The sequence below is a fragment of the Lacerta agilis genome, chromosome 10 (assembly GCF_009819535.1).
Source record: "Lacerta agilis isolate rLacAgi1 chromosome 10, rLacAgi1.pri, whole genome shotgun sequence".
NCBI lineage: Eukaryota > Metazoa > Chordata > Lepidosauria > Squamata > Lacertidae > Lacerta > Lacerta agilis.
The window spans coordinates 40,934,456-40,948,818 of record NC_046321.1 but is presented as its reverse complement, the minus strand read 5'-3'; the positions used below and the strand labels follow the sequence as shown (position 1 = coordinate 40,948,818).

Genomic DNA, 14,363 nt, shown 5'->3' with positions numbered 1-14,363 from the left:
GACAGTCATAGAGACCCGGGGGGGGGGGTGTAGGGAAGCGGGCACCCACCCAGCACACCCACACCCATCTACCTTCCCCTAAAATCGCAGAGAGAGCGTTGCATTTGTAAAAATGCGCAGCTCCTCACTTGGAGCTTGCGCACCTTTTTTTTTACCAGACATACCTGCAAGCGGGAAGGAGGGGCGACGACTAAAGGCCAACGTTGCAACAACCTCTCTACTCCATACGCTGCTGCCATAACATCGCGGTGCTGAGGACAAGTCCCGGAGGGCAATTCCACAAATCGGATTACGAGGTATATATGAGCCAACTTTTGCTACTATGATTGCCTTAAGGTGCCCATCTGTTTCAGCGGGCTGCCCTGTTTTGTGTGTTTTTATAAAGTTTCTGCACAGGCCAGCTTTCTCTTAATGCAAGAAACCACTATTATGCTCATGATTCCAAGCAAGCGTGGTGTTGGACGATGGAACCATATTTTTTTGACACCCAAGCTGCAGGGCATTCCACGTCAGGTTTTTCTATCGTGACAAAAGGCTTTTTCCTCATCATGTATTATACTGCTCTTGGTAATGCATATTTTGAAATTAAGTTTACTGTATGTAGAATATACAAGTGTGAATTCAAAGATAGCTTTATTTCTGTTAAATAAAGCATGACAGAGTGTAATATGTTGCTCATCTGAGTAAGTTACTACATTTCACTATTGTTAGCTAGTCAGTTTTTCAATACTTCTGGTGCTCTATACAATTTTCAGGAAGGCTAGCAAAAGTTATTAAGATTGAGGTAACAGAATCATAGAATTGTACAGTTGGAAGGGAACAACTCCCTGCAATGCAGGAATCTTTCACCCAACATGAGGCTCATGCTCTGCCAACTAAGCTATCCCAGTACCTTTCCAAAGTGAATTGTTTAAAATTTCCAGAGTATTTCAACAGTTTCAGAACAAAAGTAAAAAAACAAAAAACAAAAACACAGAACATGACTCACTGCTTGCCAGCACACAGTATTTGCTCCAAATCCTTTCCGTGGAGACATTCATGTGAAACATGTAGACTTTAAAACTAAGAAATTAAAAAATGTATTCAACATGATCTGTTACCATTCCTTGACTTTAATAGTTGTAAAAAATATGTTGCATCTTTACAGTGTAGTGGAATATTATAGAGCTTTTAGTGTAATATATACAGAAATACCTTTATATAGAATAAATAGAAAAGTTTCATAAATATATTGTTTCAATGCATATTGCAGCAAATGTGAACCTGTTCCATAATAATTTAAAAGTGCATTATAATATGTGCAATAATTCATCACAAGTTTTTAAATATAACTTATCTACCTAATTCATTTTTAATACGTCGTCTTAACCCAGTCTCTGGTTCTGCTGTTTCTTGATCAATTAATTCAGCATCTTCCATCTTCTTTGGGTCTTCCGTTGGACTAAGCGAGAACTCATGATGATAGTGCTTATGCACCTCTTCATCACAGTGTTCCTCAATATCTTCAAACAGCTCTTTATGCCCACAGTTTTCATTATCACCCTCACCCATCTCTGCCTCAGGATGTGAACCGAATGACTGAATTAGATCTTCAAGCCTCTCTTGGCAAGTGTGGCTAATATCTAAATTTTTTAAAAAAAGGAAGGGAGGGAAGAAAATGGGTGATTTAAAACTATAATTAAGTCCACTGTCTGTATAATAATTAAAACAGAGCTGCTAGCAGAAAATTGCAAATGAGCAACCATCTTTATTATAGATGGTAGTAAATACTACATTAAAGTATACAGTTCTTTAATTTGTCTATTAAATCATAAGTCATTTTTCTTTTGTTCTGTAGCATAAACATATATATAGATAATTCACAGATCCATCTTCCTCTATAAAAATGAGTGAGGAACACCATAGAAGTTGCAGATCTGCATCCACTAATAATGTAATGAAATGGTGGGCAACCTTTGGCCTATTCTCCCATTCTCCCCGAACTACACCTATCTGCCCTACACCTTATGTCAGAGCTTTCCAAACTTTTCATGTTGGAGACACAATTCTTAGACATGCATCATTTTGTGACACAGTAATTCAGTTTTACCAGCAAACCAGAGGTTAAACTAACCACGACAGCTGACACACATATCATGACACAGTTTGGAAAGTTCTGCCTTATGTCATATATGATCAGGTGGCGGCACAGCTGGATCAGCTGCATGCCTAAGCATTCTATGGCAAACTCAATAGCACCACTGATTCGTGCAGAAAGCAGGGTTGAAGTCACAGCCTATCAGCCAATAGGCAGTGAGTTCAAGCCTGCTAGATTAGCTGTGACTGTGCTTCCAGCCCTATGCTCAGCACTGTGGTTCCCAAGTGTTCAACAGCTGAGTGTTAGACACTTGGAAACTACTGGACAAGGGACTTGGGACAGGTTGGCAGGACAGCCTGCCTGTTGAAGTTGGCCAACATAGGTTGGGACAAATAGCAATCTGGCCCACTTGGCTAAAAGGTTTCCCCCACCCCTGATCTAATGGGAAGGTGTGCTGTGCCCTCTAATTGCTTAGAAAGAACATACTACACTATACCACCAAGTCATACAAATATGTCAAGACCTACAAAATCATATGCAAAACATTCAGCCAGTGTCTCAAGCAGGAGTTATTATTTTAACATACTAAACATGTAAGTACCTTCTGGTTTCATTGTCGATCTGTCCAATCCACTTTCTTTCATCAGCTTCCTAATGGACTCAAGCTGTACCATAATTTCATCTTTCTGTTCCGAAGCCAAGGCATTAATGCTGACAAGAAATTGATTGAAAAGTCAGCAGGTAGTAATAGAGAACAGTTGTTAATATGCCACCAAAATACTTTTTCTAGCCCTCTTATAAGAAAATACTCTGTGGTGTATTCTTAGGACAGCACTTAAGAATCAGACAGGCTGTGGAACCATTTTTCAACTATGCCAGTCACTAAGGACCACCTTTCATCACATCAAGGAAGCAATAGGAATTCTCCTGCTGTCAGGATTCTGCAGTCCAGATTAAAACTACAGGACACAAATTGGCAAGTGCAAAGAAGCAAACAACACTGTATTGATAATACAGGCATAAAACCTAACTGCATCTGCCATGATGTGGGCAGAAGCCGATAAATGGACCTATATAATATTGTTCATGACACATGCAAAAGAAGAGGTCCAAGATATGCTCAAACTCTCATCTAGTTATATACCACTATTAGTCTAATAAATGTTTAAATGGGTCTTTCAAGTGACAATGGTGTAACTTATTTTTCAATCGTAAAATATTCAGACCTATAAATATTCCAAATGCATGAAAAGCCTGTATGAAGAAAACTTAATATTGGCACCTTGAAATTTGAATTACCAGAATACTATTTAGGGTGTAGGAAGGGACTGTAAAGATTGTTCCAGGATTTTTTTTTTTTATATTGTCAATTATTTTTAATGCAGAAAATATGGAGACAGCAAAGCAATTCACATGCTAATATTCTTGTGATGTTTAATCACATTTGCCAATTCACAATTGTCTTGAGAGCTGAAATATTACTAAATCAAATCCCCACCAAAATACTCACCAGCTTGAAAGTGGATCTAACTGATTCAATAAAGAATTTAACATTTTCTCTGTCTGTGCTAGATGTTGCTCCAACTCCATAAGCTGGCGTTCTACAAGTGAGAACAAATACTTTTAAAGCAGTGTTGCTAACAGGTATTTAAAAACCAATAATCTATATATCTACTTTTCCAGAGGAGCTATGTAACTGGACGAAAGCATTCAAGGGCTGTAATCCTAAACCTATTTTTATATAAATAAATAAAAACTAAGTTTCACTGAACTCAGTAGAATTTACTTCTGGATAAACATGCTTGGGATTGCACTATAAGTAATATAATGAATATAAAATTTGAAAAGGTCATTTTACCAGGAAAATTTGCTAGGAAAAAACAGCTTCACTTATTTGATTAAATGAGCAGCATTTTATCTGACAGACATTTTTTCCCTAAAAACCAAATACACATTAAGTAATGCATTCCCCCACATTATCGACACTCCCAAGAATTCTGTTCTCCAAAGTAGATTGCTCTAGTCTGTGCTAAGGAATAATGATACAAAGTAGCTTTGTCATAACTATCAGTAAGCAGTGAGTGGAATGCATTTTCAGGAATGCACTCAACTCAAAAAACAGCAGCCCAAAAAGCAATTAAGGTTATACAATTCCACCAATTTGATTGCTGATCACACAAACGGGAACAGAAAGGCTGTAGAAAAAATATATCAAGCTTCTTAATCTGAGGTGTGATTGCCTGAACTACTATGTGCAAACTATATGATAAAGATCTCTAGGCCAGAGATTTCTGAACAAACTTCTACCTGTTTCTTTTGTCTTAACTTCTGTAGTTTTTTCTTCCTTGGATAAGCTTTCCTCTTGAGATTTCATCTACGAAAGAGTAAAGAAAATTTACCACAAAAGCTTTTAATATTGAAAATAACTAAACCTCAAGAAAATGTTTCACTTATTCAGATTAATGTGAAGACACGAGGCAGGTGAAGACACTTTATCTTGGAAATATAGTGTAATCCAAAACATATTTCCCCATCTGCTTAATTTAGGTTTCAGCCTCTTTATTCTCACTGACTTCACTATGACAAAACCAGCATCAACCCAAAGTTTCCAGTTGAACTAGGCTGAAAACTAGCCCCTTCCTAGTCATGATGTTTTAACTTGCAGTTCAGTTTTACTGATTTAGTCATACCGAGTTTAGTATAATTTCTTATTTCAGATACAATCCTAAGGAATGATTAAAATTCCCACTACTGCCTTTTGTCATATGAATTCTGTATACAACACAGATATTTCTGCAATATCACAAAAGCCTTTCTAATAGAAGAACCATTGGGACACACAATTGTTGCTTATACTCCTAACCACATTTATTGCACTATAAAAGCACTTACAAGTCCAGCCTAAGGCATTTATATTTCATTATTTCTTGAGAAAGCAAAGGGCTCCAATACTGGAAATACATATACTTATGACCAGGTTGGAATCTTGTGGAGAACCTAGTATGCCAATGCATTTGTCAAGTGTTGCTGGAGAAATACATTTCTCCGCTTGGTTATCATTTCCACTTCCACTATCAGACTAGGTGACTATCTGTAGACACCCTTTCCTGTGATGCAGGCAACCTTCTAAGCAAGGGGTTGCCACCATTACAGAAACAGAAGAACGAGTGTAATGCTTCTTCTAGCTCTGGAGCAGAGCACTTGGTAGAGTAAGAAGGGCCCAACCACCTCCAACTCCAATTGGCTTTACTGTTGACTTCTCTCCTTTTTGGAGGCAATAATTTGTCTAGGCAGTGGAACAGGAAGCTACTTGAGGGGTCTCAGCTGAATATGATGGTGAGGGGAGGATGTGGCATCCTAATAATAATAATAATAATAATAATAATAATAATAATAATTTATTTATTTATACCCCACCCATCTGGCTGGGTTTCCCCAGCCACTCTGGGCAGCTTCCAACAAAATATTAAAAATACATTAAAACATCAGTCATTAAAAACTTCCCTAAACAGGGCTCCCTTCAGATGCCTTCTAAACATCAGATACTTGTTAAATTTCTTTGACATCTGGTGGGAGGGCACATCCCACAGGGCAGGCGCCACTACTGAGAAGGCCCTGTGCCTGGTTCCCTGTAACTTTGCTTCTCGCAGTGAGGGAATCTTGTCTTGTTTCTGCTTTGAGTCAGAACAGAGACTGTTCTAAAAGCTATGTGCAGAGGCATCATTATCATCACCTTTTCCTGCATTGTTCCAAAGTTGTTTGGGAGTGGGGCATGGTAGTGGCATTATCATTATGCACACAACTGAACAATCCCAGTTCTGTACAACTACATGGATCATAAATTCTCGTGCTTACTAATAGTTACCTTTAAGAACTTGTATAAAGCAAATACACCCACACCAACAGCATACAAGGGCATGAGTGTTAAAGCAAAGTCTTTGCCATTCCCTCTAGTCCGCTCAGTCTTCATCTCCTTCTCCATTGCATTTCTCATTTGTTGGATGCTTTGGTATGTTTTGCTTTCAGAACCCTCTGAATTCATCTGTGACTGCAAGATTCTCTCAGATCCACCTGAAAAACAAAAAATACATACATGTATGTATGTAATACATGTACATACATACATGTGTGTAATACATACATGCACATACAAACAGACGGAAATAAAAAAACATGAGAAGCACTCAAGTCTGTGAAGAAGAGAATTGTTCTGCAGCATGGAGAAATCAGCTTCACTGTGGTAAGCAATTCTAGGTACAGTCTCAATGCAGTAGTGTGAGATTGACTGATGCTAATGAACATGACAAGAGGCTTCTCCACTCCACACTTAAAATTAGCCCTTCTTAAAAACTCTTATGAGTCTCCTCTTTGCAGATGGAGCTCTGCGGTCAGAGTCACATCAGACACAGGAATTGGCTGGGAATGTTTTAATTTTATATTGTGCTATATGTTGACATTTTGTTTGATTTTGTGTCCTGCTGGAGCTTGAAAGACTGTTATACTTTAGTCATCTTGTTACAATGGAAAAACAACGTTAAAGTATTTGTTTAAATAAAGCAAGTTATGAGCAACATTCAGTTAAAGCACAAAACAAATTTCCCATTCCCCACAGCTTTGACACACTGGAAGAGTAACAAGAGAAGTATGGAGCCTACCAGTACATTAAAAGCCAAAAAAGAAAAAAGGGTGGCTTAAATCTGAACTAAGTAAGGAGACATAACTAATGCTGCTATAGGAATGGCTGCAATTTTAATTTCTAATTTTCTTGAAATTTTTAGGCCAAAAGGAAGTTAGCCAGGCTTTCCCCCTGAAAATAATGATCTTCCAAGACTTTATCAATTTTAAGAACATAGAAACAAAGGTGGGTTTTTCTCATTCTGCCTATCTATACCCTAGAAGTTGTGTTTCCCAGTATGCATAAAAGGCAGAAAACACCAGTTTTTCACCTTCCTTGGGACTAATTCAATACTACTACTTAAAATATTATCATTCCAAAAAGAAAAAGAAGTAAGAATTCATGAGTTAAAGGGGGAAGGCAACATCCAAAAGTTGGAGCTTTCGTAACACACTAACAACATAAACGACACCAATGACAGTTAATGCCCAGCATTACCTTTCTCCTCCAGTATAACCCATGCCTACCTTTACAGCAAATATATATTTTTTATATTTTTATATATATATATAAAAAATGGGGGCGGGACTTAAGTTAGATGGCTTGCAAAAAGGAATTTCTTGAAAGAAAAACATAGTTCGCTAACTAGTCTAATGAAGCTCCCTCGTTTCCCTCTGTAACCGGACTGCAGGGATGGGAAGGGGAAGGTGGCTAACACCATATACCGTGGCGCTGCTGATGGGGATCGTGGCGACCAGGGGAGGCCTTGGCCCCCCGCGGGGACCTGCCGCTTCCGCCGAACATCCTCGGCATCACCACGAAAACGCAGAGCACCAGCAAGACGGAGATGAACACCTGCTGCACCGACGACAGCACCATCGCGATGGCAGCGGGCAAAGGAACAGCAAGAACGAAAGCAGCGCAGGAAACGACCGAATGGAAAAGCGGAGGGCGGCAAACGGCCCTCGATCAGCCGGGAATCGTCGAGCGGCTCGTGTCGGCTTCGTCCACCGGCCAGACGTCTGGGGAGAGTAAGAGTCAGCAGCGCAGGAGCGAGGGAAGTTGGGCGAGGAAACCATAAACGTGGGAAGGACGACTTCCGGCCCCGCGACGCCTCCGCTTTTCCTTTCTGGCGCCCCCTGGCGGGCTCCAGGCGACACGGGAAAGCGAAGCGCCTTTTGCCTTCATAGGAAATTAGTGAGCGATGTTAGCGAGTTCATCTCGGGGTAGACCCATTGACGCTAATGGGCCTAATCGGCTCTCTAAGGAAAACTTAGCGGAGGGAAAATCCATGCGGCTTCTGCCGATTGCGCCCCGAAGCCTCCGCCTCCTCCTCCTCCTGAGGGCGGGAACACATCATCCCGGGGCAGCCTATGGGGCGGGGCCAAGAGGCGGAGACCGTTAGGGCAACGGTCAATGCGCGCTCCGTCCAGCCCGCGCGTTCCTGTCAGGGCGCGGCGGCCATGAGGCGGTTGTGGCCGTGGCTCGTCTTGGGGCTGGTCGTCCCCAAGGAGGAGCCCGTTAAGCAGAAATTCAAAACCTACCCCCAGATTACTAACCATACCTTTATCCGTCAGTACGTGGACGCCCACAACAACTTCCGCACTAGGGTCCAGCCCACTGCTTCCAACATGCTGTACTTGGTGTGTCCCCGGCGCGGGGTGAAAGGAGGAAAGGGAGCCGTGGGCGTAGCCGGGGTGTGGGTGTGCAGGTAGGGGGCAGTGCTGGAGCTACGTATAAGCCAAACAAACTATAGCAAGCATAGGTACACTCGGCCCTCTAGATGTTTTCGGACTACAACTCCCATCATCCCTAGCTAACAGGACCAGTGGTCAGGGATGATGGGAATTGTAGTCCGAAAACATCTGGGTGGCCGAGTTTGCCTATGCCTGAGCTACAGCTTAGGGCCCCACTCTCTTGGGGGCCCCCAAAAAATTAAAGGAAAAACAAAACTGTATGTACGTTTCCAATATATAATTTAAAAAACAAATAAAATAAAACCTACATACAGCAACAGTGTTTTGTGTTGTGTAGGCTCCTATGATGTAAGTAACGGACCTCGCCTGCTCTCTAAAATATCACTGGTTTTAGATACCTATTAGGTCCATAAATTACCATATAGCATATATTCAACACACAGAAACAGCGACAATTTGTTGTTGACAAAGGACAGCTGGACATATAAAGGGCGCCATTACCTTCAGTAGCTTAGGGCCTCATCAAACCTAAATCCGGCCCTGGGGAAATAAATGTGAATACTTCACTCTGACCAATTGTGTCGCAGATAGCTCGGTTCTGCTCCCCCCACCAAAAAAAAATAATCCTGCCCCTCCCAAAAAATAATTACTGGCTAGGCCCGTGAAGGGAGCCGAGACGATTTGCAGGGCCGCTGGAGAGCTGAACCCCTCCTCCCGGCTTCCCCTTGGGCCCTGAAAGGGAGAAACTCCCACTATCATCCACTGCATCTTCAATGAACATTGGACGTTTTTGAGAAGCAAACCATGGCTGCCCTGCAAGTGGGGTAGTAGGGGTGCCTGCCTCGGGCAGCCAGTGTTGGCTGCTATCGAGGGCAGTGAGAAGACCAGACAAGTGTTTAACCAGGAGTAGCAGAGATGTGTAGAACACAAAAGTGAATAATATCACTACTCAAACCTTGGTTTCAACTGCTAATTCCCCACCTGGGCAGGGTCATTGTTTAAAACTGCCATTTTCCTTTGTGCCTCTCCATCCCTGCTTTATTCAAACCTCTGCCATGTTTAAAACTGCTATTTTCCTCTCAGTTCTCTCCATCTTCGCTTCACTTTAACTTCTGCTGTTGTTTTCCCATGCCAGGTCATTCATTGGTGGTGTACTCCACCTACCCCACTCTGATTTCATGCGAATCCAGGATTGTGCTAAGGCACTACAAATCCACCAATGAGGGCTGTGCCATATGTCTTTTTTTATATGTAAAGGAAGACATTGTTTGAGAGCTCGGTGGAAAAGGTATTGAAAGAAAGACTCGTAATCTGAATTTTGACTGAACTGAAGATGTGACATCGTTGCATTTACTAGAGCTGTATAACAAAAATAATAGCTGTGTGTGATACTTTTGTATTTTGCAGACATTTGATCTCGCCTTAGCTAAAATAGCCAGAGAATGGGGAAAGAAATGCATATTTGAACATAACCCAATTAAGAATATTCACCCTAAACATGAATTTAGGCCGTTTGGAGAAACTATGTACAGGACACCTGCCAAAAGTAATCCATTTGATCCTGCTATTCCTATTTCAAAATTTCATGATCAAGTAATATACTACAACTACAGCAGCAACACATGTGAAATGTTATGTAAAGATTATCTTCAGGTAAGTTGTATTTTTCGCTCGTCAGATTGTCAACCATTTTTCTATCTTCAGAAACAGAAGCACCTTAAGGTTACACATTTTTCTGGCACATGCAAATAATGAATACAGCTCTTAATCAGACACCAAAGATTTAACAGTTATCACCCCCAAAATAACAGAAATAGTATTCCATTTACATACATGTTTTATGTCAACCAGGATGACTGAATACTAACATAAAACATAAAGGTACCTTAGCCAAATGACAATAAAGAGAGGAGGGGTCTGAAAAGAAACTAAATATTACATAACATAACTTTTTCCCCAGATTGTTTCGGCTAATACTTATAAAGTTGGCTGTGCTGTCATCTTCTGCCGTCAATCACAAGATGGAAGGAGGAATAGTGCGACATTTGTGTGCAATTATGGTCCATCGTAAGTTAATGAATGCTAAAGATATCCAAACTTGTGTTTACACACAGTGTTCTAACTTGCAGAATTGCATGAGTATTCACAGATGAATTAAGGAGCAATCTTATCTGCTCTTTACAGAGCTGCAGAGCCATGCACAATGACCGGGACAGAAAGTACAGGACAGGCATATCACTGTGCCAGCCTGTAGGTGGCAGCTCAGTCCCTCCCCACCCGTTTAAAACTATCAGTGGGAACCCCACTGCCAGCAACCAGAAGGAAGCTGACAGGCCTGTAGGGCTGGGCAAAGGGTACACCCTTGTCTAAGCCAAACCTCCCTAGCCTGGTGTAAAGGAGATTGCAAAGCAAACAGAATACTCAACTGCTGTTTTCCAGCCATTTCTATGATTAACAATTGTTTCTGTTATCCAAATTGTTAGACATTCAAAATGTGATTAAAAAGACAGTCACAATTTTAGTTCTGTTACAACTGTAGTTTAAAATTTTATTGTATTATAAATACCATACTTTCCCATGTATAAAATGAGGGTTTTTTACTCTAAAATTTTGTTCAAAAACTTGCCTCGTCTAATACAAGGATAGTGAATGGGGTGGACGGGTGATTGGCTGCAGCTGCAAGCAGGAGCTTGTCAGCGATAATTGTTGGCTGCTAGAAGGGCTGCTTTGGATTGGCTACTGCTTCTCTAATTGGGTTGGTGATTGGCTTCTGCAGCAAACACTGCTGTTGATTGGCTGTCACTGCCACGATTGGCAGCTGCTGTTCTGGGACCTGCACAATTGCCAGCAGACAGCTTTTCTCAGTCGGGTAAGATCTTTTTTGCTGGGGAAAGGTGTTTGCGATTGGCTGTCACTGTGGCAAGTGGGTGATTGTCTGCATAGATGCTCCATGTCAGCGATTTTTGGCAATCCGCCCCCCAATAAGCTGTAAACCTCTGGGCAATCCTCCGCAAAAAGTTCAAGAACTCTGAGCCACCCCCTCCCCATTTTCTTAAATTTGAGTCCCCCAAAATTAATAATAATAATAATAATAATAATAATAATAATAATAATAATAATAAATTATTATTATTATTATTATTATTATTATTATTATTATTATTATTATTATTATTATTATTATTTGTTCCCCGCCCATCTGGCTGGGTCTCCCCAGCCACTCTGGGCGGCTTCCATCAAATATTAAAATACATTTAAAATATCACAGTTTAAAAACTTCCCTAAACAGGGCATATTATAGATGGGGGAATCTTATAGACAGAAAAGTATGGTATGTTGTCTCCCTAGCAGGGAGGAGCCATCGGTCATAGAATGCATCCTTCCATGAAGAAGTTTCTTGATTCAGTCCTCAGTATCTCCACTTAAATAATCATGTACCAGGTGCTAGGGAAATATTGACATTCCAGGGGAATCACCAAATCAGCTTCATGCACCCAAGAAAGTGGGCTCTGGTCCATGAAAGCTTAGAATAAACTAACTTTTGATAATGACACTTTTTGTAGTTTTGACTACTACAGGAGACCATTTTTTGTGTTTTTAACAGTGTTGTAAGTCACTTAGAGACCTTTAGGTAACAAGTGACTAAAGTTAATAAATAATACCACAGATACCCTTTTGCAACTTTACTACACAAACCTTGTAGGTCACCAATGCAACCTCCTACATGAGCACTGCACTCGCTCATGGGTGTACTTCTGGGGCATTATACGTACAATGAGTGGGGCCAAAGGCAAAAGAGGGCATGGCGGTAGATGAAACATTTACCTTTGTACAGTAGGCTACATTCCAGTGACCAAGAGAGACCCAAGCAAATAGACCAGTGTTGGCTCTGCACTGGCACTTTGACAGGGCGGCAGCAAGATTTTGGTTACATGGGGCACCAGCGAAAACACCGGATTTACTCCACTGCTGTTCCCTCACAACCCAAGCGGCAGTGATGTCAGTACTGTATCAGAAGGGTAGGTCTGCAGCACCACACTGGTCACTCCTGCCAGCCATAAAAAGCCAGAGGTCTCTACAACTCATATCCACATTTGTTAGTCTTCCTGGGCAAAGCTGGAAGGGAGTGTGGCCCAGGCAGAATTATAAAGCCAGGATAGCGCCCAGGACTGAGGTTGTCCACTCTTCACAATTTGTTAGCATCTGTAACTTTTATTATATTTATCATAGCCTTCATTTTAATTTTCAGTAACTTTGTGTACTTAATTTGTTATTACTTTCATAAACTTTTGTTCTCTAGGATGAAAGTTGGAGTTCAACCATATAAACCAGGAAGGCCATGTAGTAACTGCCCAGAAGGAGACAAGTGTCAAAACAGACTCTGTAGTAAGTATAGTGAATGATGCAAATGTTCATGAAAAAGATGATATAAACTATCAAATATTTCGGTTTTTGGGTTCCATCTGTATCACCTCTAGTAGGACATTCTAATGTGCTTAAGGCATGGAATGCAGGAAAGGCTAGTAATGTTCTGGTATTCACCTCTTTGCTTTGTCCCATGTCTGTCAGTCAATCCTTTGGGAAAAGGGGAATAATTGTCGTTTGGTACACTGTTGCAGTAGAGAGACAACAGTTGCTTCCTTCTTTAATCTAGCTTTTGAGAGGGATCTCACAGGAGGACAGTGTCTCTGGGTGCTGTAGAGTGCAGAGTTGCATTTTCATTCATTTCTGAAAAGTGGTCCTTCAAATATTGTTGCCAATACTAGTACTGAGCTAGTGTAGAGAAACAAAAGGGAACATTCCATTATACCTATTAGTAGTTCTGTTCATGATTCAAGAAACCATGTTCATATATTTTACTGATTAATGGGTGTTCATGTTTAGAGCTTTACAAATGACTAGATGTTAGAAAAGTATGTGATTGCAAGGATAGAGTGCCTTTTTATTAGAGCAAAAGATAAGTGAGAAAACACAGTGCTCCCTGTTGCTACCTCATCAAAAAATATTATGTATCTGTTGGTTACTGCATAAACAAGTTTTTGCCTGTTATTAGCTGTACTTTGCCCATGTCTCTGTGGTTTTGAAAGGTGTCTAATGATTGTGGTGGTAGCCACCACTGTGTGCACTGCCTGATAATGCAATATTCTAGGCTAGTTAAACACAACAGATCATGACACTGTCACCTAATCCGGGGTCCTATCTGAATGCACAGAATTATAGTGTAGAATAACTAAGAACTGCTGTTTGCTTTGGTGAAATTACATGCACCTGAATCATGAAGCTATATTTTTATTTGAAATATTACAGGCTGAAAATGCCTTTTGCATAAACAAAAGAGCATCCTTCCTACCTGAAATGCAATAAAAAGTCTTATTACAGCAGAGGAGAACTTCCTGGACTAGGTTACTCCTCCCGTCCATGCCAGTAGACAGGACCAAAACTCTTGCACAGGCTTTCAGTAACCTTCCTGTGTGGGAGAGCAGATACTCTTCCAATCTCAGTCCTACTTAAACTATGGAAACAAGATTTTAGCCATACTTGTTCGTCTCACAATTCCCTACAATCTTTCTGTTATTTTTTCCTTCCCTCGTGGGCATTTGCTAAGAGGTTAAAATAGGAATTAGGGGAGACAAATCTTTCCTCTGCCAAGGGATGCTACTAATCTAGCCACTGTCACTGGATTTATCTGAGGAGTTTTCTAAGAGCTGAAGCAGATGCAAATGTCTAGACCCCAAAGCAAAGTCCACTCCTGGTGATAGTAAGGTTTCCCTTCTAACTGGTGAACAAGCAGAGTCCCCGTGTATACCACCTATATAACACTGAATATCTGTGAGGAAGTGCAGAAACACTGGGTGGGTGCTCTGTATTCTCAATAGAGAGGCAAGTAGCATGAGACTTTGAAATATTAGGGGTAGGTGCTTGGATTTCCTAACAAAACTCATCACTTCCAGTAATTGAGGGTGCTCCCTCCATC

The 14,363-nt window shown here is 40.9% G+C and overlaps 2 protein-coding genes across 2 annotated transcripts; one reads left to right on the top strand and one right to left on the bottom strand.

The window, feature by feature from the left end:
- Window positions 1–194: 194 nt before the first annotated feature.
- On the top strand, window positions 195–12,792 carry LOC117054149 (glioma pathogenesis-related protein 1-like; the record flags this gene model as incomplete). The annotated part of the gene is made up of 5 exons (XM_033162662.1): window positions 195–296; window positions 9,797–10,133; window positions 10,180–10,205; window positions 10,350–10,456; window positions 12,690–12,792. Coding segments are annotated over 5 exons (675 nt in total), but the record flags the coding sequence as incomplete, so codon positions are not given.
- Window positions 1,093–7,735, bottom strand: CCDC107 (coiled-coil domain containing 107). The gene is made up of 6 exons (XM_033162442.1): window positions 7,418–7,735; window positions 5,943–6,148; window positions 4,385–4,451; window positions 3,588–3,678; window positions 2,679–2,788; window positions 1,093–1,622 (listed from the first exon to the last, which is right to left on the bottom strand). The coding sequence occupies exons 1-6, from the start codon at window positions 7,569–7,571 to the stop codon at window positions 1,333–1,335; spliced, it is 918 nt and encodes a 305-aa protein (XP_033018333.1). The 5' UTR covers window positions 7,572–7,735; the 3' UTR covers window positions 1,093–1,332.
- Window positions 12,793–14,363: the final 1,571 nt, after the last annotated feature.